At 47.2% G+C, this 24,143-nt stretch overlaps 1 protein-coding gene across 2 annotated transcripts; it reads left to right on the top strand.

Moving 5' to 3' along the window:
• Window positions 1-1,585: 1,585 nt before the first annotated feature.
• LOC119296170 (cystathionine gamma-synthase 1, chloroplastic-like) lies at window positions 1,586-6,276 on the top strand. 2 transcript variants are annotated; one of them, XM_037574557.1, is made up of 12 exons: window positions 1,586-1,933; window positions 2,003-2,066; window positions 2,164-2,267; window positions 2,360-2,433; window positions 2,527-2,695; window positions 3,034-3,093; window positions 3,188-3,391; window positions 3,470-3,556; window positions 5,180-5,287; window positions 5,385-5,480; window positions 5,666-5,784; window positions 5,876-6,276. In XM_037574557.1, the coding sequence occupies exons 1-12, from the start codon at window positions 1,685-1,687 to the stop codon at window positions 5,994-5,996; spliced, it is 1,455 nt and encodes a 484-aa protein (XP_037430454.1). In that variant the 5' UTR covers window positions 1,586-1,684; the 3' UTR covers window positions 5,997-6,276. The 2 variants fall into 2 exon arrangements, with proteins under 2 accessions (XP_037430454.1, XP_037430453.1); XM_037574556.1 differs by having other exon boundaries at window positions 1,586-2,066.
• The last annotated feature ends 17,867 nt before the right edge of the window (window positions 6,277-24,143 follow it).

Raw genomic sequence — 24,143 nt, 5'->3', positions numbered from 1 at the left:
GGTTGCTCCTTTTTTTCTTTTTCTTTTTTTCCCTTTTGTTTTCTTTTTCCCTTTTCTTTTATTTAATCTTTTCGGTTTTATTAAATTATTTCAATTTTGTAGAATGTGAGAACAACACCTAAATATGGTATGTTAAAGATACCACTGCCACATTAATTTGGACAGCTAAATAAAATAGTTTAATATTTTACAAAATACAAAAAGCATTTACTTAATTTCTTTTGCTGCTGTTTTATTTACCTTTGAGCATTTAAACATCTTATAAAAATGTGTTTACTCCACCATAATTAACTTTGTAATATTTGACAACCCCCGAACATTTTAGTTTTAATTTTTGAAACTTTTATCGCCATCATAATTTTGAATTGAATTTCAAAACCGTTTTGAACTAACTCAAGATTAGCAACTATAATCGAGGTGACGTGGCAACAATAGCAGAGGATCATTGTAGCTTAATTACCCGGGCGTCACACTCGATCAGATGCCTCGCACCGCCGTCACCTCAGCAACTTGCCATCGAAGCCCCCCTCACTGCCGAGGGAACGCGCTAAAGCCGTCACCTTCAACATCGACAAGGAGCCGCAGCAACCACCGAGCCGTGCAACGCCAGATCCGCTACGGTGGCCTTCACCCGCTCCATGGGACTGCCACCAGAATGGATCCGACCCACACCTCCGACCACACTCCGGCACCCACACCGCCGAGGCAACGCCGCACGCCTCACACGGCAGCAACTGAACGCCCGCTGCCCGCCAAGACCCTTCATGGCAAGGCCTCGCAGCGCCGCCGCCGCCGCCACCGCCAGTGCGGGTGTACCACCTACACCCTCCAACTTGCTACGCCCCACGCAATGCTCCAGACAGCCGCCACACTCCCCGCCGTGAGCACTCCAAGGACGCCGGCCAGCGCCGACGCGCACCAGATCCGGGCCGAGATCCGCGCTCCGGGCGCCGCCAGCCAGCGCCACCGACACGTGGCAAGCCAACAACGAGACGGAGCGAGACACCGCGGCTACCACCAGTCCCAGCTCCGCCAGCTCCCGGAGGACCGACCGCAGACCGCATCGCAACCCCCGAGCAGCGCCCAGCACCACCCTCCGCGCGTCGCCGGCCGTGGCCGCCAGATCCGGCCGGACCACGCCAAACCGCGCCACACAGAGCCGCGCACCGCTCCAACCAGCACCGCCGGACCACGCCGACGCTGGCCGGACGCGCGGCGCTGCCGAGTTGCCTGACCAAGAGGAAGGCGTCTCGCGCCGTCGGAGTGCCTCGAGGGAAGGGGGAGACCCCGCCGCCGCCGACGCGCGCACGGGCTTTGCACGGCGGCGTCCGCTGGTGGCGGCGAGGGAGGGGAGGGGGGTGTGGGGTGGCGGCGGCGAGGATTAGGGATCCGCCCAGGCCGCTCGCGGGAGCGGCACGGGGGACGGGGTGCCCGTGGGGGGCTTGGATTGGAAACTCAAAACACACCATCGAAGTTTGGTTCGCAATGGCGGCAACGAACTGACCTCGCATCAGTAGCGCACTATAGGTGCTCTTTGCCAAACCATGAATGCCGTCGGCACGACTCCACTACAAATAGGCCACTCGTTATTTCGAAAGGCCACACCAGCGCCACCCAATCCACCAACCCCGACCCCTCAATTCCGTCGAGCGCCCCGCGCCGCCACTCAAACCCTAGCTCCCCAATGGCCACCGTCTCCTTCTCATCCCCGGCGTCCTTCGCCGGCGACAATAGCGGTGCCCTTACCTCCGCCACCATCCTCCGTTTCCCGCCCAACTTCGTCCGCCAGCTCAGCACCAAGGCCCGCCGCAACTGTAGCAACATAGGCGTCGCGCAGATCGTCGCCGCCGCTTGGTCCGATCGCCGCGCTGTCACCTCCCACTCCGGCGGCGGAAGCCGCGTCCGCGGCACCTCCTCCCATGCCGCGGCCGCATCCGCCGCCACCTCTGCGGCGGCGGCTGCCGAGGTTGGCGCCATTCCTAACGCCAAGCTCGCGCAGCCGTCCGCCGCCGCATTGGCCGAGCGTGCCCTGCTCGGTTCCGATGCTAGCCTCGCCGTCCACGCAGGTAACCTACTCGCTCCCTTGTTGTCCATCAGATCTAGGAGTATTTCGCGCAGCTATCCTTTTGGTTTTGACATGCTTGCTGTTTTTCTCTGCGTAAGGCGAGAGGCTTGGGAGAAGGATCGCCACAGACGCGATCACCACGCCAGTAGTGAACACCTCCGCCTACTGGTTCAGTAGCTCGCAGGAGCTGATCGATTTCAAGGTTTGAAGCCCCCTACCTTATTGCTATTCTGTGCTCTAGTTGTCAGATTTGATAAATCTGCGGTTATATTGTCAAAATTTCCTTTTTGTTAGGAGGGGAGGCATGCTAGCTTCGAATACGGGAGGTATGGGAACCCGACCACTGAGGCTTTGGAGAAGAAGATGAGGTGAAATCTAGATTCTCCTCTTTCTTGTGGATTTTTATGCCTTGTTTGTTCCATTGTATTGGTTTTCCATAATTGCTGATTTTGATGCTGCAGTGCACTGGAGAAAGCCGAGTCCACTGTCTTTGTGGCGTCAGGGATGTATGCAAGTGTCGCTATGCTCAGCACACTTGTCCCAGCAGGTGGGCACATCGTTACAACCACAGATTTGTACCGCAAGACAAGAATTTACATGGAGACTGAGCTCCCCAAGAGGGGAATTACGGTAATATGTGCTACCATTATGCCCATGTTCTTTCAGTAATATGATTAGATGCCTATGCAGTTCAGTTAGTTTTGTGAGAACCATTAGGAGAGGTTCATAGCAGCAATATACAGTACTAGCTTACAGGTGATATAGTTGCTGTTGAGTGATGTGGTATGGGACCACATTTTAGAAGCCTAATAAACTTGGAGTAGAAATGCAGCTTCATTCAAGATCCAGTATTTCAGACGTCTTTACTTGATAAACGTGATCTGCATTTTAACAACTAATCGGAGTGAATCTTTGTTGCGTTTCTGTATAATTTGTGGGTTTCTTATCTTTGTACACCTGATGCACAGATGACTGTTATTAGACCTGCTGACATGGATGCTCTCCAAGATGCACTTGATAATAATAATGTGAGTTTAATCTTTACAATTTCCTTCACCCCCTTTCTTCTCATTAACTTATTCATCCACAAGTAGACTAATTTGTTGGTTCCTTTATTTTCAGGTATCTCTATTCTTCACTGAGACTCCTACTAATCCATTTCTCAGATGCATAGATATTGAGCTTGTCTCCAATATGTGCCATAACAAGGGAGCATTGCTATGCATTGATAGCACCTTTGCGTCCCCTATCAATCAGAAAGCACTTACTTTAGGTGCTGACATAGTTGTTCATTCTGCAACGAAGTATATTGCTGGGCACAATGATGTAAGTTCATGAATAATTTTTTAGTACTCTATTTACAGATAAGATATACATTAGCTCAGTTTTTTTTTTGCTTTTTAGGTTATTGGAGGCTGTATCAGCGGCAGGGATGAGCTAGTCTCCAAGGTCCGCATTTATCACCATGTAGTTGGTGGTGTTCTAAACCCGGTATGTTGGATTGGCATACTTTCTATCCATCTCTCGAACGTATTTGCTTCTTTCTAGCAAGTGTCACTCTATACCAGGAGTTATATTTGGTCCTCCCCATATATTTACTAGCCTCATGCTGGGATCCTGCAAGGATCCTTAGATTAAATCAATCTGGAAGGAAAGTCCTGGACGATTCATTAGGCTTTGTTTGGTTGTTGGGCATATAACACCCAGGGGAGGAAAACCAGAGATGAATTGTACCGGCCCCACCTGAGCCCATGGAAAGCCGCAGGTCGGATAATTCCCCTGCCACCATTTGGTTGAAAACCATGGATAATCTCTCATTCACGATATCTCCAGAATTTTTTTAAAAAAAATGAAGAGATTGTTTCAATTATGGCCCAGCAACAGGAGCGTGGGAGGGCTGCTTTGGCTTCTCCAAGCTCTTGAGGCTGTCATGTTCAAGCCATCCATGGCTGCCCCCTTGTAATCGTCGAGGCCAAGGCCGCTGACCCTGCTAGCAAGCCCCATTTGATTCTCCTCTTTTCTCACCGCCCGTCTGTACAGAATTGAATGCCAAGATTTTGCCAGTTCTGCTGAGGCGACTGGAGTGGTAACATGTGGTGATGGATTGGTACATGAGGGTGAGTGGGAGGAGGTGAACAAAGGATTTGGCCATGGATGCAGGATGGAAGCGTTACCAGCAGCGAGATCAAAAATAGAAGTGCAGGTGATTATTGTGAGAGGTAGTGTTGAGAGGCAGGGAGTTCTTTCCACGGCTTGGGAGGCACTCTTTTTAATCCGCGGGAATTGACGGGGAAGTGGAGGGATTTTCCCATATCATGTGTCGAGCAAATCGTACGTGGAAAAACCAGGAATAATTTGCCCTGGGGTGGAAGTTTCCAGTGAATGGGCTGGGATCCCCGTGGCCTCCCCTGCTGCCAAATGATGCCTTAGGGTTCTTTGATCCTGGGTTCACTTCAACCCAGCCAAAAGTGTCATGAAACAGCTGGTTCATTTCTACAATATTTTATATGATCCAAGTGGTCGACTTATTTCAAAAAAATGAACACTGTGGCTCAGATGATTTGGGGAGAACTGTAATTGAACTCTCCTACAATTTGTTGCAGTGGCAAAATATATAATATTCCATTTACACTATCTTTCAGTCCTAGATGGGACAAAAAGAAATCATTGCTGTCTAAGAGTTTGTGCTCCTGCAATATGAGGGTGCTGCATTGCTTTTCGGCGCATAGAGACATGGCACATATAGTATTGCCTCCTAATTTACTTCTAAAGGAATTATATTTAGTCTCTGAAATGTTCAACTCAATAAATCAACGAATGAGAATGTACTCCTAGAATTCTCCATTTAAATTATCTTCGTAATAATTTGTATGTATAACTAAAGGCAATGATATTTCTTTAGAAATGCATGGGTTCATTTGTAGTTATAGACTAGTAAGTTACCAAGATTCAGAAGTTTGACCTGCCAGGCATTGAACCTCTAGCTTTAGGTGCCATGCTATCCTGGTTGAAACGCAGGTTGACTAGTATGAGTAGTAAAGATATGTACTCTGTATTCTTCTGTCTAACACCTTGTTTCTAAGCTCTTAACATTTCATTGCATTGTGATGTCAGAATGCTTCCTATCTGATCCTCCGTGGCATGAAAACACTGCATCTCCGTGTTCAATGCCAGAATAGTACTGCTCTGCGGATGGCCCAGTTTTTAGAGGAACATCCAAAGGTGTGCTACTCTGTTTCTTTTAGTCCTAGACTCTAGATAACTACTGGCCATCTATGTTTTTTGTTGCTTTAACCGAAGTTTGTATTTCATATCCTAGATTGCACGTGTATACTATCCTGGCTTGCCAAGTCACCCAGAACATCACATTGCCAAGAGCCAAATGACTGGCTTTGGTGGTGTTGTCAGCTTTGAGGTAATTTGATGTCTTGGTAAAATATAGTAAAATATTACTCCTGCCGTAACTAAATATAAGATGTTTTTTGACACTGTAATTGGACTCTAAAAGCGTCTTATAAAAAAGTTACATAGGGAGTATACCAGAACACTAAGTGTGTTGACTCTATCAACAATTTAACGTATAAATTATCTTGTGTTCAGGTTGATGGGGACTTCGACTCTACTAGAAAATTCATTGATTCTGTCAAGATACCCTACCACGCCCCTTCATTTGGGGGTTGTGAGAGCATAATTGATCAGCCTGCCATCATGTCCTACTGGTATTAGCATATATTTATCTGTTGTCACATTAAGTAATTGTGCACATGATATTGTTTTAGTTTTAACTCCTGGGCTGTGATCCATAAACAGGGATTCGAAGGAGCAGAGAGACATCTATGGAATCAAGGACAACCTGATCAGGTTCAGCATCGGAGTCGAGGATTTTGAGGACCTGAAGAATGACATTGTTCAGGCCCTCAACAAGATCTAAGCATCATATGCATCACCATTACGGGAATCTATCTGGGCATATTTGCCTTGAGATCACGTGGTGAACTCTTGATATTTGATCTGCTTATTACTGCAAATAAATTGTTTTATTTGTTCCCTCTTTTTTTGAGGGGAATGTATTTCTGCTTTTTTCTTGCGATTTCAATAAAGATTGATAACCATGGCTATCATAGGATAAAAATGAAGTTAAGTAATTTTATTATATATATAATAACAGGCAACACATGGCACTTGAGATCATGTGGTGAACTCTTGATATATGATCTGCTTACTGCGAATAAATTGTTTTATTTGTTTCCTCCTTTTTTGAGGGGAATGTATTTCTGCTTTTTTTCTGGTGATTTCAATAAAGATTGATAACCATGACTATTATAGGATAAAATGAAGTCAAGTAATTTTATTATATATAATAACAGGCAACACATGGCATCACAGGGCAACCTTGATTTACTTCATTTTAATTTTGATTGTAGCACCCTTGTTATGTTCTTTGTTAGACGTTGGTAGGATGAATGCAAGCACTGATATTAGCCTAATTTTTTACTTATTATTTTGAGGCCAGCCTAAAAACACCTTTTGTTCTTGCAATGCAAACCCATTTGACCTAACCAGGTAGACAATAAGATTAATTGTAACTAACACAAAATTGTAGAGGCTGATCGGCCAGCAAAACCTTGCTATGAAATGACCTGCTGCGTGAAGTATTTTAATAGAGTTATTGGTAAAAATAAGTTTTTTTATTCAAGTGTATGCCAAGAGCGTACCTAAGCTTTATAGAAGAAGGAATTAGTTACAAGAAGAGTTTCTAGGCTCTCACCACACGCTGGCGGAGCCAAATAACACTCCTCCAATATTACACTACTCACATAATTGTTGGACACTCTGTGCTCCTGCTGCCAATCAAAGTCGCAACTCTTGATAGATCCTTGTCTGACAGATCCCATTCATTGATTGTGTCTCTTCCTCCAAAGACTCGTCTATTCCGTTGCTTACAAATATTCCAACAAATCAGCATGACCAAAGAGTTGAAACCCTTTCGGTATCTCTTTGGGATGTGCTTACGGGATATGAGCCACCAGTGTTGTAATCGCTCCGTTGTTCACCGTTTGGGTTCTGACTTGCCCAACCACGAGCGGCGTAATCTCAGAAATCCAGAACAACATACGATTCCCATTTCCAAGCTTCCAGTGAACCAGACTGGCAAACGCAGCCTGCATATCCTTGTTGACGGACATGGCCAGTCCGTGCCACGGCTTGGAGGCATCAGTACGCCTGAGCTCTGAGCCGGAGAGAGGATGCCGTTCGTGCGTAAATCAATGATGCCCAATCCCCCAACTCCTTCGGCCGACATACATGTTTCCAAGCCACCAGGCAATTGCCACCATGTATCTCCTCTGTTCCAGCCTAGAAGAATGCTTTGCACCCTCTGTCAATGCTATCTAACACCCAGTTCGGAGCATTAGCCACAATCAATGCTATCTAGCACCCAGTTCGGAGCATTAGCCACAATCAGATGGTGAATAGACCTAGCCCTAACCACACTGTTGACCAAATCAACCTGTCTGGCTTGGTAATCATACCTCTCATCCCTCCTGCCAGGAAGTTCAGCACCACATCCACCATCGTCTGCCACTGGTTACGAGTGAGTTGCTTAATCAAAAGTTGGAGCCCTAGGTACTTGCACGGGAAACACTGAATCCTCCAAGGAAGGGCTGCGACCACTCGCTCTGTATCTCCCTCGCCAGGTTTGATTAGAATTGCGGAAGACTTTTGATAGTTGATTTTCAGTCCCGGCGCCCCCCTAAAGACGTGCATCACTTCCTTCACAAAAGCTAGATCCAAGTATGTCGGCTTGATGAAGAGAACTAATAAGTTTGCACTTCAAATGTTGGACTTCGAATGTCGACGATGAAGACCGAGGTGGTGCTTTGCTCGGACAAGGAAGAGGAACAACAGCCGCCCCTCCTCCTCCCAGAGGCTGTGCGAACCAACGACAAGTCCGTGTGGAAGCTCGAGCTACTCCTCGCATGGCCGTTGTTTGACCATGATCCGGTGCCACCATCATCGCCGCAAGCCTATAAACCGTCTTCCTTGTTGCGCCACCGCCTCAAGGAGGGGCCATTGTCCCATCCGAGACACCGCATCAAAGACGGTGGCACCCTTCTGGCCACATAGCCATCACGGGCGTTTCGGTTGCGACAAGGAGGTGGCGCCGTCATCCCTGCCCCAATGGCGCACGACCACCATAAAGGAGGAGGGGACCTCTCTGGCGATCGCCAACACGTGTGGCCGACTCTTTCACTACCTCGGCTGCGGCGACGATGACGCCTCGTCCTCGCGCCCCAAGACGGCGGCAACTGAGGAAGAGCGCCGTGAGCGGCACAACACAACTATCACATCTCAGATTTTCCCCAAATCTGAAATGTTTAAGAATTTCACAGGAAATTAGAACTTGTCTAGAAAAACTTAGGCCACCTAGGGATGCTTTTTTTGTCCCTGTGTGATTACCTAGATGTGTTAAAGGCCCTATACAAGTAGTTGAAACCTTAGAGTGAGATTTTGGAAAGTCAAAAGAACCCTAAGGCTTTGTTCGGTTGTAGTGGAAACAAACCTCTAGTGGATTTAACCCTCTAGAGGATTAGGTGACCCCTGCTTGACACCAAAACCACTCGGGGGCCAAATCCCTGCCACTATGCAATCTAAGCGTCAGGCTAAATCTGTTCGGACGGCTGAATCTGATGGAGGTATCGGGCTGGCCGTTCCAGAGGAATTTGGAGCCGTACTCGATGCCCTGCAGGTCTTGTTCCTGGATTCAGCAGTTCGACCTTGTTTAGGTACACGATCATGAGGCTAGGAATTCAATCTTCACACTTCAAGATTCAAGATCCAAACCAGACATTAGAGGTGGAGGAGCATGGGCTTACCGGTCCACCATTGGGGAAGAAGCACGCCGGCTATAGGGTCGTTGTGGACTTGTGGTCGCCAGAAAGCTCGCGGAGCCGCTGCTCCGGGTCGCCGGCGAGCTCGCGCCGCCGCTGCGATTGGATGAGGTGCCGCCGGTTGGGCAGGGGAGAGGAAGATGAAGGGGACGGGGAAGCACCACCGCGGTCCCTCCGTCTCCAGTGCTGGCGCCGGCACAGGCGCCACCACACAATCGAAAGAGGGAGAGAGGGGTTGGGGCAAGAGAGAGGACTCGAGCGGGGGTTGCTTCCATGGGGTGGGAGGAGAGTGTTACTTCCCGGTGGTTTCCGCATGGTTTACGAGAGGTTTGAGCGGGGTTTCATACCGGCCGGTCCTAACCGAAGGCACACAGAGGGCAGACCGGGATTGAACCCCGGTCGGGCGAAATCCACGCGGATCGGGGGGATTGGCGCTCAATCCCGGCGGGGTCGGACGTAACCGAACATAGCCTAAAGGGGGCAACTTGAAAGATAAAATAAATTCCAAAGAAATTAGCCAAACAAATATTCAAATGGCTAGAAGACAAACTCGGTGAAGTTTCAAATAGGTAAAATGAATCCAATTGGAAAATAAGAAATGGAAAATGTTCAATTGGAACATTAAAACAAGGCCTTAAAATAAGTGGCAGAAATTAATTGGCCAAAAGGCCCAAATAAAATTTTCAATGTTTTAGAAATATTCTAAAAGGTACTTAGATAAAGTCTGAAGTTGAAAGAAAACTCAAATTTAAAATAGACTTGAATTTGGAAAGAAACAAAAGAGAAAAGAAAAAAGTGAAATATAAAAAGGAAACCAGGCCAACCACCTAGACTAGCACAGCCTAGCTAGCCAACCTAGCACGTGCGGCCCTGCAACCCACTTAGCGAACTGGTACGCCGTCGTTTTAACACAATTGTGGGATAAGATCCAACAGACAGACGCACACATGAGCCCCCTCTCTCTCTCTCTTTTCTCTCTCTCATCGATAGAAGGGCCCCACACGTCAACTTCGTCTTCGTCCCAACCACCCACGATCTCACGCATGCTCGTGGCCACGTTCACTACTTCAGCCACCTCAAACACAAGCCAGCCCCCGAGATCTTGCCCTATAAATACGAGAGAATTCCTTATTTAATACTGTCTAAAATTTTATTTCCCTATTTGACATTGGAAAAATATTTCTTCCCTATGTAAACCAAACTTTAAATTTTGTTCCCAATATAATACTTCCATCTATTATTTTGTGCAAACGGTGTTAAATGACACCTAAAATGACAATTCTACCCTCAAATATCTACTCAATCCTTTTCTTTATTCCAGTGTCTTATTTAAGGGTGAGGTCAACGATTAGTGTAACAGAATAAGCCAAAAGATTGGACTCACAAATAATTAGCATAACATACATCGGGCAAGAGGTTTGGCATCCATGAGCCATGAAGATGTGTCGTGCGAATCTTTGTTGGCCACAATCATGGATTCAATTGGTGGAACCAAACAAAAGGGCATCAAGTATTGTCTAAATATCCACATACAGTACCATGAACAAAAGAACAATGTGGAACCGAACGCTATCCATACCACCCGAAATGAGGGCTTTACAACATAGATGGTCTACCATCTAAGAGAGCATCGGCAAGTTGTGCGATACTATACACAAGTGGTTAAGCGAAACCAATGTGACATGGGAGTCCAAAGCCATGTAAGTTTGACTCGCTTCACATTGTCGTCATTTGGATTTTTAGCTTCGGTTGTTGTGTTGTTTTGAGTGACTCTTGTTTTGCTAGTTGGGTTGGCGGCCACTTTATTCAACCAAACTTCTGCAAGGACAAATGAGAGGGTGGCCAACGCTATCCGTGAACGGACGCACCTACAAAACGTTTAGGAGGTTGAATTGGGCCAGTCCATTTATAGATTCTCTTAGGGCATCTCCAATGCAATATGCTAAATCGGACACCCCAAGCAGACACCGACAGGGGAGCTGGCCATCCAACCCCACGAACAACTGTCCACCACATTCCAAACCTAAATTGAACAAACGCAGATGGGATTCATGCAAACTAGACGATATTTGTTAAATTTCAAAATATTTTAGAACCAAAAGGACAAAATTTAACAATGTTCAACTAAATGGGGTGAAATTTAAACTAAATCTAAACTAAACTATGCGAGGTACCAGACAGTGACCTCGTCACATGGCCGCCTTGGCCGGCGGCACCTCCGTCCTCGTCGTTGGAGTCATCGGAGTCCATGCTGCCGTTGCCTCTGGCAGAGTCGTCGTCACAGTCCTTCCAGTGGTGTAAGGTCGCATAGGGGTCACGAGTCATGACAACCCTGATCGGCCGCCCCCTAGTGCTCAAGGTGCATCCGATCGGCTGCCTTCGCCGCCTGGCGAACGCACTCGACCGCTTTATCCTGGCAGGAACGGCCGGCCGCGGATGCCGCCCCTGCCCTTGGCGAGGGCACGAGCGGTGTGCTAGGACTTGGCCAACCCTATTTGAAGTGTTGGTCGCTGATCCGAGACCGACGCCGGGCGGATGCGTGCGTAGTGTGTCGTGCGTACGACCATCTTGGGATCCCTTTACTGTTCGACTAGAGGGATCAACAAGCACAAAGAGCAGAATTAGCAGAAAACGCACGAGGTCTACCCAGGTTCGGCCGTTCGGGCCTATGTGAAGCGTAAAACCCTACTCCTGCTTTGTATATTGGATGTGTATATGTCCAGTTACAAGGAGCGCACGTCCGACAAGGTGCTTAGAAAGTGCTGCTATGCGTGCAAATGGACAGGGTTTCGACCTTTGTAAGGTAGCCATGGACCTCCATTTATAGACTAAGAGGTCACCACAATGGAAAAATGGTAAATGAAAGTGCGTTATATCGACTAGAGGGGGGATGAATAGGCGATTTTTACAAATTCGTCACTGAGGAATTACTACTTGAGGAATTTGCTAAGTGAAAAAATACAAGCAGCGGAAAAAGTACTCAAGTGCATGCATAGTATGGCAGTAACATAGTCGTCATGATGAGACAAAAAATACACAGAGCACAAGTAGCGAGTATAGAGGATAAGCAGGCAGAAGACAAGGTGACTGAAGAATTTGGGTTGAGGAAATTGAGAAAGTCTTCAGTCAAAGTCTTCAAATAGTAACGATCAAATTCATCAACTAGTAAATGAGGAATTGAAAGGGTTAAGGAAATATAATCAATAGCTCGGTGTAGACAATGATTTGGTAGACCAGTTCCAACTGCTATGACAGTTGTACGTCTGGTTGGAGTGTCTTGGTATTTTAACCAAAGGACACACAGTCCCAGGACACATAGTCCTTACCGTATTCTCCGTGAGCTAAGGTCACACAGACCTCACCCAATCACTCGTGGTAAGTCTTAAAGGTAGACTTCCAAACCTTCACAAACTCGGTCACCCCGGGATCCACAACTCTTCTTGGATGCTCTAGACCATGACGCCTAACCGTATGGAAGATGCACATTCTTCGAAGGTAAAAAGCGTCGGTTCCACACAGGAACAATCTCTTCAGTGATGCTCAATAACTTTGTGTTTTAGGTATTGGAGTTTTGGGTTTTTCCTCATTGATGATTTTATCTCAAAGTCCTTGGAGGATGCGTTGCTCTAAATGACACTTGTCAATCTCTCTTGGAGCAATCAACCAGCTAGTGGTTGAAGGGGGCAACTATTTATAGCCATGCTGCAACCCTACATGATAAGACATAAATTCCCCTAATGATATGACCGTTGGATGGATAAGATGTTTTGGACAGCTAGCGCGAAGCACAACAATGGTCGGAACTCGAACTATGAAAGTCCTCAGGGCTTTCATGTTCGTCACTTTAGGCAATTCACACTTGCGAAATCCTAACTCCTCAGTTAGAACAAATTCCTCAGAGCCTAGAAGAACTTCGTCTCTGTCACTGAAGAACTTGACTAAACTGCAAGAGATTTCCAAAGGCTTCACTCGAAGGATTGGGTATTGTATAGGCTTTGAGATGAGCACCACTTGGAAATTTTTCCTTAGTATTACCTCAACCCCCTTTAATAGTACAATGTTTCCTATGACTCAAAATAAGAAATGAAACTACGAAAACAAAAGTCTTCATGCTTCAGACAGTCCTCGCATCAATATCTTCAAGGTCACACCAATTTCCTCATTTTCAAAGCCTTTAGATGAAGACATCCATTTTTAGGGGTTGACATTCTACGGATATATCAAACTCCTCAGAGACTTATAAGACCTGTGTAGACTCACAAACACATTAGTCCCTTAACCCATAAGTCTTCAATACACCAAAATCACTAAGGGGCACTAGATGGACTTACAATCTCCTCCTTTTTGGTGATTGATGACAAATAGGTTAAGTTTTCAACGGGGATAAACATATGAAGTGTAAATAATGATTTTGACGAATTTGATTGCAAGATATAGAAGAACCCCCCTGAAGATGTGCATATTTGAGAAATTGCTTTGGACTGCAAATGCACATGGTAGGATAATGTCACGCCCAATATGCGATCCTATCCGAGAGGAACTCAAAGGTCCCACCAAGGCTAGAGCCGCATATTGAAGACGCTTTTGCAAGGTGGATATCATTACATAGTACCATATACAACTCAAATGGGGATACATACACATGCATACACTTGCCTCACAAGTACATCAAACATCATATAGAAGAGCAACATCCGACTATGGATGGAAACACAAACGAAAAACGCAAACGGCATCCACCCTGCTAGCCCAGGCTGCCGACCAGGAACCTAACCCCTGATCAAAGAAGAAGCAGAAGAGGAACTCCAAAACAAGCAAACGTCGCTCTCACGTCAGATCATAGCATTACATGTACCTGCAACTATTATTTTAGTAATCTGTGAGCCACGAGGACTCAGCAATCCCATTACCATGGGTATCAAGACTAGCAAAGCTTAATGGGTATTGTTGGGGATATAACTAGTAGGTATGACCCGCCCAGGAGACCGGGTTATACCTATAGAGATTCATGATATGAAGCCCACGAGGATATTGAAGATGGCGGTTCACAAGCAAGGGCCCAAGGCCCAAGGGCGACTTAAGGCCCGTAGAAGTAAACCAACTTATGTGTAAGACTTGTTGTAAGGCATGTATAGATAGTCACCGGGCCAGACACATTGTCTATGAGCCTGCCGGGACTCCGTGAGCCGCTGGGCGTCAACCTGTGTATATCAAGGGACGACCCGACGACGGTTCAGGGTAAGAAACAACAGATCGAAAACTAGGTCAAGCGGATTCGCTCCCTGGTAATCGAGACATAAGCAATACCATCTCAAACTGGATTAAGCCTTTACCTTCACCGCAAGGGGCCGAACAAGTATAAACTCATGTGTCCTTTGTCCCGTTTAACCCCTTTAAGCTAACCTAGTTGCGATGACTCCACGACTAAGTCCTTCCACTAGGACATCTACCGTGACTATTCCACGACAGTTGACGCCCACCGTGGGGCCAGCGCACGGTGGTTTCGAGTTCTTAAAGGGCAGCTTCAAAGGGCTCAAGGGATACGCTGTGGGCCGGATGACCAAGAGTCATCGCGGCAAGCTCTACATCGACGATGTAGGCTGGGGCCCTGAGGCCGACTCAATTGAGTATGGGTACCGGGTCCCCTTTGGCGGAATTCATGTCTTCATTGGCAAGATCGGCGAGCCGGGCCCTGAGCCGGCCATCTGCACCGACATCATCGAGACAGCTCAGCATGCGAGTCCCGCCCGAGCTCAGCCCGTTGTGAAGCATGCCTTCATGGGATTCATCCATGGAGCGGAATTTGATGAAGGGTCAATGTCTGGCGGTGAGACGGCCATCTATTCTGATGGGGAGTCGTCCACATGCGAGGACTAATTCCTTGTACCAATTGCAAGACGGCGGGCTTGGGGGCTGTTCCGATGGCGATAGTATTCTGGACCCCTATGAGCCGCCAAACCGGGTTGCAATCTTTATGGCTGGTACGCAGCCTGGGCAAAATTCTTCAACCGCGGCAGCGATGACTTCCGGGCCAGCAGTGGTGACGGCAGCCGGGGCAGGAGGCCCTGTGCGCCCGCCAGCTCAAGTGTTGACAGAGTTCCTGGATAGACTCACATCCTTGTTAACAACAGAAGTTAACCCGACAAATCAAGCTCAGCATAACATGGAAATTGCAAAGTTGCGTGATGACGTAGCGCAAGCCAAGGAGAACCTGGCGGCAGAGGACGTCAGGATGGCTGAGGAACGGGCTGCCCTGGATGCTCAAGCCCAGCAGATTCAGTCAGAGGCTTTCCGGCTTACGGTGGATCAAAACGCTTCAAATGAGATCATGAGGAGGAGGCACAAGTCTTGTCTACCTCCGGTTTATGAGATGAGAAACCTCTTTTGCATGCCGGGAGCGGGGACCAGTAATCCACCGGAGATAAACCGGGCTGCATCACCTGGGGTCGGAACGCCGGTTCAACCGCGCATGACGGAACCCCATCGTCCGAATAGCGCTCCGCCTCAACATGTACCAATGCCACCGGGTCATTATTCCAATCCTTTGGAGAACATGATTGCTGCGGCAACACGATTGGCGGCTCTCCCGGTGGATGGTGACTCTCTAGCGGCGGTTGAAACACGAAGGGCTAGAGAGCTTCTTCAGACAGCATTGGTGCATCAGGAGGCATATTCTTACAGTCGAGATATGATTCACTCAACCCCTCTCCCAAGCCGGAGTTATAGCAGGCACATGGACTCACCAGCCAATTCAAGCAATGCTCAGCGCTGTAACCAGCCGCGTGGGCATGAACCGACGCGTGATGAGGCTCATAACTTGGTCGATCAGGACAGAGTGCGTCAAGAGGCTGAGCAGGCGGCTCAGCGGGCGGCTCACCAACCCCTTCCGGTTTATCCAACGACTTCAGTAGAGGTAGGCACGACCTCTAGAACTACAGGTGTACCCTGTTTGGTGTCGGCTGTACGTAATGAGCGTTTGCCCAAGGATTTCAAGGGACCTCGCAAGGTGTCTAATTACACAGCTGACTTACCCCCTGAGGCGTGGATTGAAAGTTATGAGATTGCCATGGAACTGTTGGAGGTCAGTGATGCCGCATGTGCTAAGTACTTCACCATGATGCTGGATGGAACGACCCGTACTTGGTTAAAGGGGCTGCCAGCTAATTCCATCGGGTCATGGGCTGAGCTAAAGGCCCGGTTTATTCAGAACTTTAAAGACACATGCAAACAACCCATGTCGATTGTGGACTTAGCTGCTTGCGCCCAAGAGGAGGGTGAATCAATGACCCATTGGGTGCGCTGGGTCAAAGCTATCATACACTCATCCGATAACATGAATGCCGGCTCCGCAGTCTTAATGTTGGAGAAAAATTATCGTTTTTTGCCTCTTAAGCAGAAGCTGGGGCGGTTCAAGCGTGATTGTAATGATATGGGGCAGCTGATGGCGGCTTTAATCAAATATGCCGACTCTAATACTACCAAGGACCCTGAGTCCGATGATGACAAATCGGAAAAGGGAAAGAAGAATGGCAACGCCAAGGGTCCACAGCATAACCCGATGAATCAGGGGGGCAACGGTAAGTGCAAGGCTGATGGTAACTCGGAGTTTGTGGCTAACACCAATTGACAGAGCAATAATCAGCGTCGTAAGGGGAGGCCGCCTCCTCGGACCGGTGGATCATTTCCTAATCTTGAGCAGTTACTGAATGAGCCCTGTCCAAAGCATGGCACGCAGGAGAAGCCAGCTACTCACTTTTGGAAAGATTGTTCAATTATGAGGGCTTTCAAGAATTCTAATTTGTTTCACAACAACCATGGGCCGGGCGGCGGCTCAAGTTCCGGTGGCGGCGGTTCTCATGGCCCGGGCTACGGAGGTGGCGGTTCTAATTCCAGCTTCCAGGGCCACCAACACCATCAGAGTAATCAGGGTGGTTATAGTCAAAGTAATCGGGGTGGTTATAATCAAGGTAATCAAGGTAGTTACAATCAACAATTCGGCCAGGGGGGTGAGCAGCAACAGCAATCTGGATATCAAAGTCAGCCAAAGCAGTTGAATAGTGGGCAGTATCACGTTTTTACCACAAGTTTATGCAAGCAGGACCAAAAGCTCCACAAGAGGGCTGTGAACGCCGTTGAACCGACAGTTTCCCATTACTTGCGATGGTCTGAGCAGCCCATTATGTGGAGTCGAGCGGATCACCCACCACGGGTTGATAACTCGGATCACTTGACTTTGGTGGTGGCGCCTCAAGTTGGTGGATACAAGTTCACTAAGATACTCATGGATGGAGGTAGCAGCATTAATATCCTTTATTATGAAACTTTTCGTCGCATGGGGTTAACCGATAAAAATCTTAAGCCGTCCAATACTGTTTTTCATGGAGTGGTGCCTGGTAAGTCGGCATACCCGGTAGGCAAGATTGATCTGGAAGTGGCCTTTGGAGATGAGCACGATTCCAGGGCTGAAAAGTTAACCTTTGAGGTAGTCAAGATCAGGAGCCTGTACCATGCTCTATTTGGACGGATGGCTTATGCCAAGTTCATGGCACGACCCTGTTATGTTTATTTATAGCTCAAGATGCCGAGTTACAAGGGGACCATCACAGTGCATGGGAGCCAGAAAATAGCTTTGGAGTGTGAAGAGGGTGATGCTGCTTATGCTGAGTCTGTCTGTGCAACAGAGGAGTTGAAGTTCTATAAAGATAATGTTGATCTGGCTGATATGACATCTCTGAAAAAGCCTACTACAAAGCATGATCCGGTGCTGAAGTTCAAGTTGGCCAATGATACTAAGCTGGTTGACTTTGTTCCTGGCGACTCATCCAAGCAGTTCAGTATCAGTGCTAACCTGGATCCAAAATAGGAAAGCGCGCTCATCGAGTTCATCCGTGAGAACCAGGACATCTTTGCATGGAAACCTTCTGACATGCCAGGTGTACCGAGGGAACTGGCTGATCACACTCTTAACATTGATCTGAAGTTTGAGCCGGTCAAGCAATTCCTTCGTTGCTTCAATGAGGAGAGCCGTAAGGCCATCGGTGAAGAAGTGGCCCGGCTCTTGGCGGCTGGGTTCATTGTTGAAGTCTTTCATCCTGAGTGGTTGGCTAACCCGGTGCTGGTGCTTAAGAAGAACTACACTTGGCGTATCTGTGTGGACTACACGGACTTGAATAAGGCTTGTCCGACTGATCCTTTTGCTCTCCCTCGTATTGATCAAATCATTGATGCTATGGCGGGTTGTGAGCGCTTGAGTTTTTTGGATGCTTATTCTGGTTATCATCAGATCAAGATGGCAGTTAAGGACCAAGAGAAGACATCTTTCATTACTCCCTTTGGAGCCTTCTGCTATGTGTCTATGCCCTTTGGGCTTAAGAGTGCCCAGGCGACTTACCAGCGGTGTGTGCAGAACTGTCCCCACAGTCAGATTGGGCGCAATGTTCATGCTTATGTGGATGATATTGTGGTGAAATCTAGAGAGGAAGAAACTTTGATAGATGATTTGCAGGAGACCTTCGACAATCTCCGGGTCTACAAGATGATGCTTAACCCGACCAAGTGCGTTTTTGGTGTGCCAGCAGGCAAGATTTTGGGTTTTATGGTTTCTAACAGAGGCATTGAGGCTAACCCATAGAAGATCAAGGCTATTACACCCCTGGCAAAGCCGACATGTATTAATGATGTTCAACATCTGGCGGGTCGTATTGCTGCCTTAAGCCGGTTTGGTGAGAAGGCTATACCGCTATACCAGATGATGAAGAAAAGAGATGACTTTGTCTGGAGTGATGTTGCTAATGACGCATTTGAGGCTTTGAAGAGATAGCTAGCTGAGCCGCCAGTACTTGCTGCGCCTATTGATAAGGAGCTGTTGTTATTATCTGTGGCTGCTAACGCCCGGGCTGTCAGTGTAGCCACTGTGGTGGAACGGAAGGAGGCTGGCAAGGAATATCCGGTTCAACGGCCGGTTTACTATATCAGCGAGGTGCTTATTGAGTCCAAGCAGAGGTATCCACACTGGCAGAAGCTCGTTTATGGGGTGTTCATGGCCAGCCGGAAGCTTAAGCAATATTTTCCGTGTCATCCCATCAGTGTGGTCAGTTCTGCTCCCTTAGGGGATATTATTCAAAACATAGAAGCCACTGGGCGGGTAGCCAAGTGGGCCATTGAGCTTGGACCTCATGGTTTGAAATATATGCCTCGCACCGCCATCAAGTCTCAAGCACTCGTGAATTTCATCAATGATTGGACAGAACTGCAGATGCGTGAAGATAAGCCAGATAACACATATTGGACTATTCACTTTGATGGGTCCAGGCAATTGGAGGGCTCGGGGGATGGAATTTTCTTAGCTTCCCCTCGAGGTGACAAGTTTTGTTATGTTCTAAGGTTGATGTTTCCCTGTACTAACAATGCAGCTGAGTATGAAGCCTTGCTCCATGGTCTTCGGATGGGTAAGGAGATGAACTTAAGTCGGGTGAGATGTTTCAGTGATTCAGACTTGGTGGGTCAGCAAGTCTCAGGTACATGGGATTTTAAGGATCCACTCATGGCTGCTTATCACCGCGAAGTTGATGCTATTGCTGGGCACTTGAAGGGTTATCAAGTGGAAGATATTGATCGTAGGAAAAATGAGGCGGCTGATGCCTTAAGCCGGTTGGGGTCTCAGCGTAAGTCGGTGCCACCTAACACTTTCTTGGATATTCTGCATAACCCTTCTGTCAAGTTGCCTACAAAGGAGGATCTGGCTATTCCTGACCCGGAGGCACAATTGGTGGCGGCTCTTCACGCTATCCCAGATTGGACAGTACCATATTTGGCTTATATGACCCGGGGTGAATTACCTGAGGATGAAATTTTGGCCAGACAGATAACTCGACGGTCTAAGTCCATGACAATTGCCAATGGCGAGTTGCACCATCGCAGTGTCACTGGGGCTTTTTAGCGTTGCGTGTCTCCTGAGGAGGGCCGTGAGATTCTTCATGAGATTCATGAAGGAGATTGTGGTCATCATGCCAGTTCAAAGTCCCTTGTGGCCAAGGCTTTTCGTCATGGATTTTATTGGCTGGCGGCTCATGCTGATGCAGAGAGTTTGGTCAGTAAATGTGATGGTTGTCAGAAATTTTCACGGCGAGCTCATGTGCCGGCTCAAGAATTGAGGATGATTCCAATTACTTGGCCATTTGCAGTCTGGGGGCTCGATATGGTTGGGCCTTTTAAAAGGTCCAAGGATAAAAAGACCCACCTTTTGGTGGCAGTTGACAAATTCACAAAGTGGGTCGAAGCAGAGCCGGTCAGTAAGTGTGACGTGGCAACCACGATTCAATTCATTAAAAAGGTGATTTTTCGCTTCGATTTTCCCCACAACATCATAACTGATAATGGCACTAATCTGTCCAAGGGTGCTATGAAAGAGTTTTGTCAACGTGAGCATATTCGACTTGACGTGTTGCCAGTAGCTCACCCCCAATCCAATGATCAAGCTGAAAGAGCCAATCAAGAAATTTTGAGAGGCATCAAGCCCCGACTTATGGTTCCTTTGCAAAGGACGCTGGGTTGTTGGGTGGAGGAGTTACCTTCAGTGCTATGGAGTATGAATACTACCCCCAACAGATCTACGGGTTACACGCCTTTCTTCATGGTATACGGAGTAGAGGCAGTTCTCCCTAGTGACATCCGTCACGACTCACCCCGTGTGGCGGCTTACGTTGAAGCTGATAATGAACAAGCACGTCAAGATGCACTTGACCTGTTAGATGAGAAGCATGACCTTGCAGCAGCTCACTCGGCGATTTACCAACAAGATCTGCGCCGTTACCACAGCCGCCGGGTTAAGTCTTGAACCTTTCAAGAAGGTGATTTGGTGCTCCGGCTCATTCAGGATCAAACTGATGTGCACAAGTTATCCCCACCTTGGGAAGGCCCCTTTGTGGTCAGCAAGAACTTGAACAATGGGTCATACTACCTTATCGATATTCGAGAGTACAAGGACTCACGTAAGTCAGAGAGGAGACCCGTCGGCCATGGAATATTGCTCATCTTTGGCCTTACTACACTTGAGCCACCGGCTCTTATGATGTAAATATTTTAACGATGTATATATTATGATATTTATAATAAAGCAGGGCCTCTGTTATTTCATCTTGAAGAATAATGAGTCTTCTTCATCATAATTTCATGATCACTTGGGGGCTTGGTCGTATTCGAATCATAGCCGTTAACCCTTTTGGTCCGGCTTCATGGTCGTATTCGAACCATAGCCTTTAAATATCACAAACCACTTGATGTCTTGGTCGTATTCGAATCATAGCCATTAACCCTTTGGTACGGCTTCCTGGTCGTATTCGAACCATAGCCGTTAAATATCACAAACCACTTGGGGGCTTGGTCGTATTCGAATCATAGCCATTAACCCTCTTGGTCCGGCTTCCTGGTCGTATTCGAACCATAGCCGTTAAATATCACAACCCACTTGGGGGCTTGGTCGTATTCGAATCATAGCCGTTAATCCTCTTGGTCCGGCTTCTCGATCGTATTCGAATCATAGCAATTAACCATTATGGTCACTTGGGGGCTTCCTGATCATATTCAAATCATAGCTGTCGGTACCCCTTTGATCGGCGCAATGCCAAAAACCATTCGGGGGCTTCCTGATTGTATTCGAATCATAGCTACTAACCCTTTTGGTCTGACTTCCTGCTCGTATTCGAAGCATAGCCTCGTTTTTTCTCATTTGGCTTGATTTTCTGAAGACTTTTCCGGTTCTTCTTGATACTATCTTGCCTTTTTGGTTTTAAGTGATTCCGGCCATGTAGCCTTTTTGGTTTCTATTACCCAGCTTAATGAGAGGCGACAAGTCGCCCATACATGATGATATCAAGCACTTGGAAGTCTTGGCTTCTAAAGCTTTGGGTGCTCACCCTTACTGCATAGGTATCGTAAACCGGCAGTACGATTCAATATCACAGGTATGATATTGTTATTATTATGTCTAAATTCGGGTTAAACTAGCCTTATCTATAACTATTTTAAGCATCAGTGATCATATGTGAGGTATTATGACCCGCCCTGCGGTACACCGCCAAGGGCTCTTGTGATCTACTTGTGTGCAGGATAATCCAAAATTTTGAGCTGCACCAATTAACATCATGATAAGTCTAAAAGGATAATTATCACGTGGCGGCTTAACAACGTTGAGCACAACATAAACGTGCACGATGGCACTGCAGAGCAAAGTTATTGCTACCCTACATGACTCGAGGAGTCAAAATGATTAACTGTTTTTCAGAAGGTCACAAATATGAACCGCCCATCGGATCAATCTTCTTTACTCTGATGGCCTGAAGCTTCCGGATCACCCCTCTTCGCTTCTTCGTCCTGTTCTACTTCCTGGAAGGTTGGTGATGACAAGTCAATGCCATTTAAGGCTTGGAATTCAGCCTCATCATCAATAAGCTCGGACGGGTCAACTTCAGAAGCAAAAGTGTGCTTACGGATTGGGGAATTAGGTCCTACACTTTGTAAGACGACGTTGGCATCTTTTGATTTTCCAAGTCATAAGCCGACTAATATTTGGTGAGGTCTATCTCATTGGCAATCAGACTGGCCAGGGGACGTATGTTCTTCACGCAGGCGTCAAAGTCTTTCTTGTCAAAAGGGTTGTCGTCTTCTTTAAAGCTTGGATATCCGATAGATATATCGAACGGGTCTAGCTCTGGTAGCCATGCTTTGGCCTGGCTTAAATCCATGATAGCTCCGACTCTTGCAGATGATCGCTTCATCTCACTAAACCTCTCAGAAAGAATGGAAAGCTTCCTCAACACGTCAACCAAGAGAGTGGGGGCTTGGTTAGATGGAGAAATTGTGGCCAATGCACGCTGAGCCCCGGTATAAAGTTGCTCCACTAGTGTGTAAACCGCCTACAGCTTCACAAGCATATCCTGGTTGAGATTGGTACTCCCGGGGCCTGCGTAATAGCCACGGATGGATCAGGGGCAGCTTATATCAATCAAGGAAGAAATTTAAATGGATACTAGTGAGGCGACTTACCAAAGATAGCAGAAATCATCTGAGACACATGGCGTTTTAAGCCGGTAAGTTCGGTGGCTGCTTCCTGGAGAGCTGCCTCCGCCTTTTCAGCCTGTTGTGTCAAGGCCGTCTTTTCTTCAGCCCAAGCATTTCTTTCCACTTCAAAGCTGGTTTTCAGTTTTTCCGCCTCAGTCACGCTGAATTGGAACTTTGAGTCCACTTTCCGGGTCTCAGAGTCTTGCAGCTCTAGACGAGTCTTCAAGTCAGACAACTCTGATTGAAGTTGAGCAGTGGTGGTCTGTACATACACCGGATCAAAATCATAATTCAGATTTAGCTAAAAACATGAAGTCCCAAGCCTTTTGCAAGCAACAACACTTGGCACTTGGGGGCTAATATCTGCAAATTTTTTTTGTTCATGCAACGACTTATGTGAATAAGTCCCAAGCACTTTGCGAGCAAGAGTACTTGGCACTTGGGGGCTAATGCATATGGCTTGTTTTTGTTAAAACTTTACGATGACCCATTTGTGCTACAAACGGCCACAGCCGGCTCAGGGGAATTACACAAGTAAAGCATTGACTTATAAAACAATGATGTAAAGGACCGGCTCATTCATACTGATTAAACCGGCCCTTGGGGGCTATAGATTCAGTGTTAATCATTACAGATCTATTTTAAACTAGATGCTTTAAGCCAGATTTTGACGGGTTCTTTCAAAGGTTGTTATTTATGCTCATGGTAATCAAGTCTACAGTATATTAAAATCCATCATAAACAGTAGACTTGGGGGCTGACAGGATGTGCACAACTCAATAAAGGAGGAACTCATACCTCAAAATTTTGGTGCATTTGTTTCACCATGTCAACTTCAAGTTCACGGCTGCTGTGTACTTGACTGAGAAAGCCAGAATATATTTCACCAATGCTCAGTTGAGAGTAATTGGCGACATCAAATCTCACTTTGCGATGTTCAAGGTGTTCTTCCTTGGCGGAATGCTTGGCCAGAGCAGTGGGTCTTCCCGGCTCTCTAAAGCTGGTGTTGGTAATCACTACATCATCATCATGTTTATCAGCCGTCTTAGTGGGGCTTGATGCTTCAGGGTTCAAAGGGTCGTCACTGGCTTGCTCAACAGGAGGCTCAGAAGTCACTGGTGGAACGTCAA

The sequence above is a fragment of the Triticum dicoccoides genome, chromosome 4B (genome assembly GCF_002162155.2).
Source record: "Triticum dicoccoides isolate Atlit2015 ecotype Zavitan chromosome 4B, WEW_v2.0, whole genome shotgun sequence".
NCBI lineage: Eukaryota > Viridiplantae > Streptophyta > Magnoliopsida > Poales > Poaceae > Triticum > Triticum dicoccoides.
Note: the sequence above shows the minus strand (reverse complement) of the source record. Positions and strands in the feature narration are given on the sequence as shown.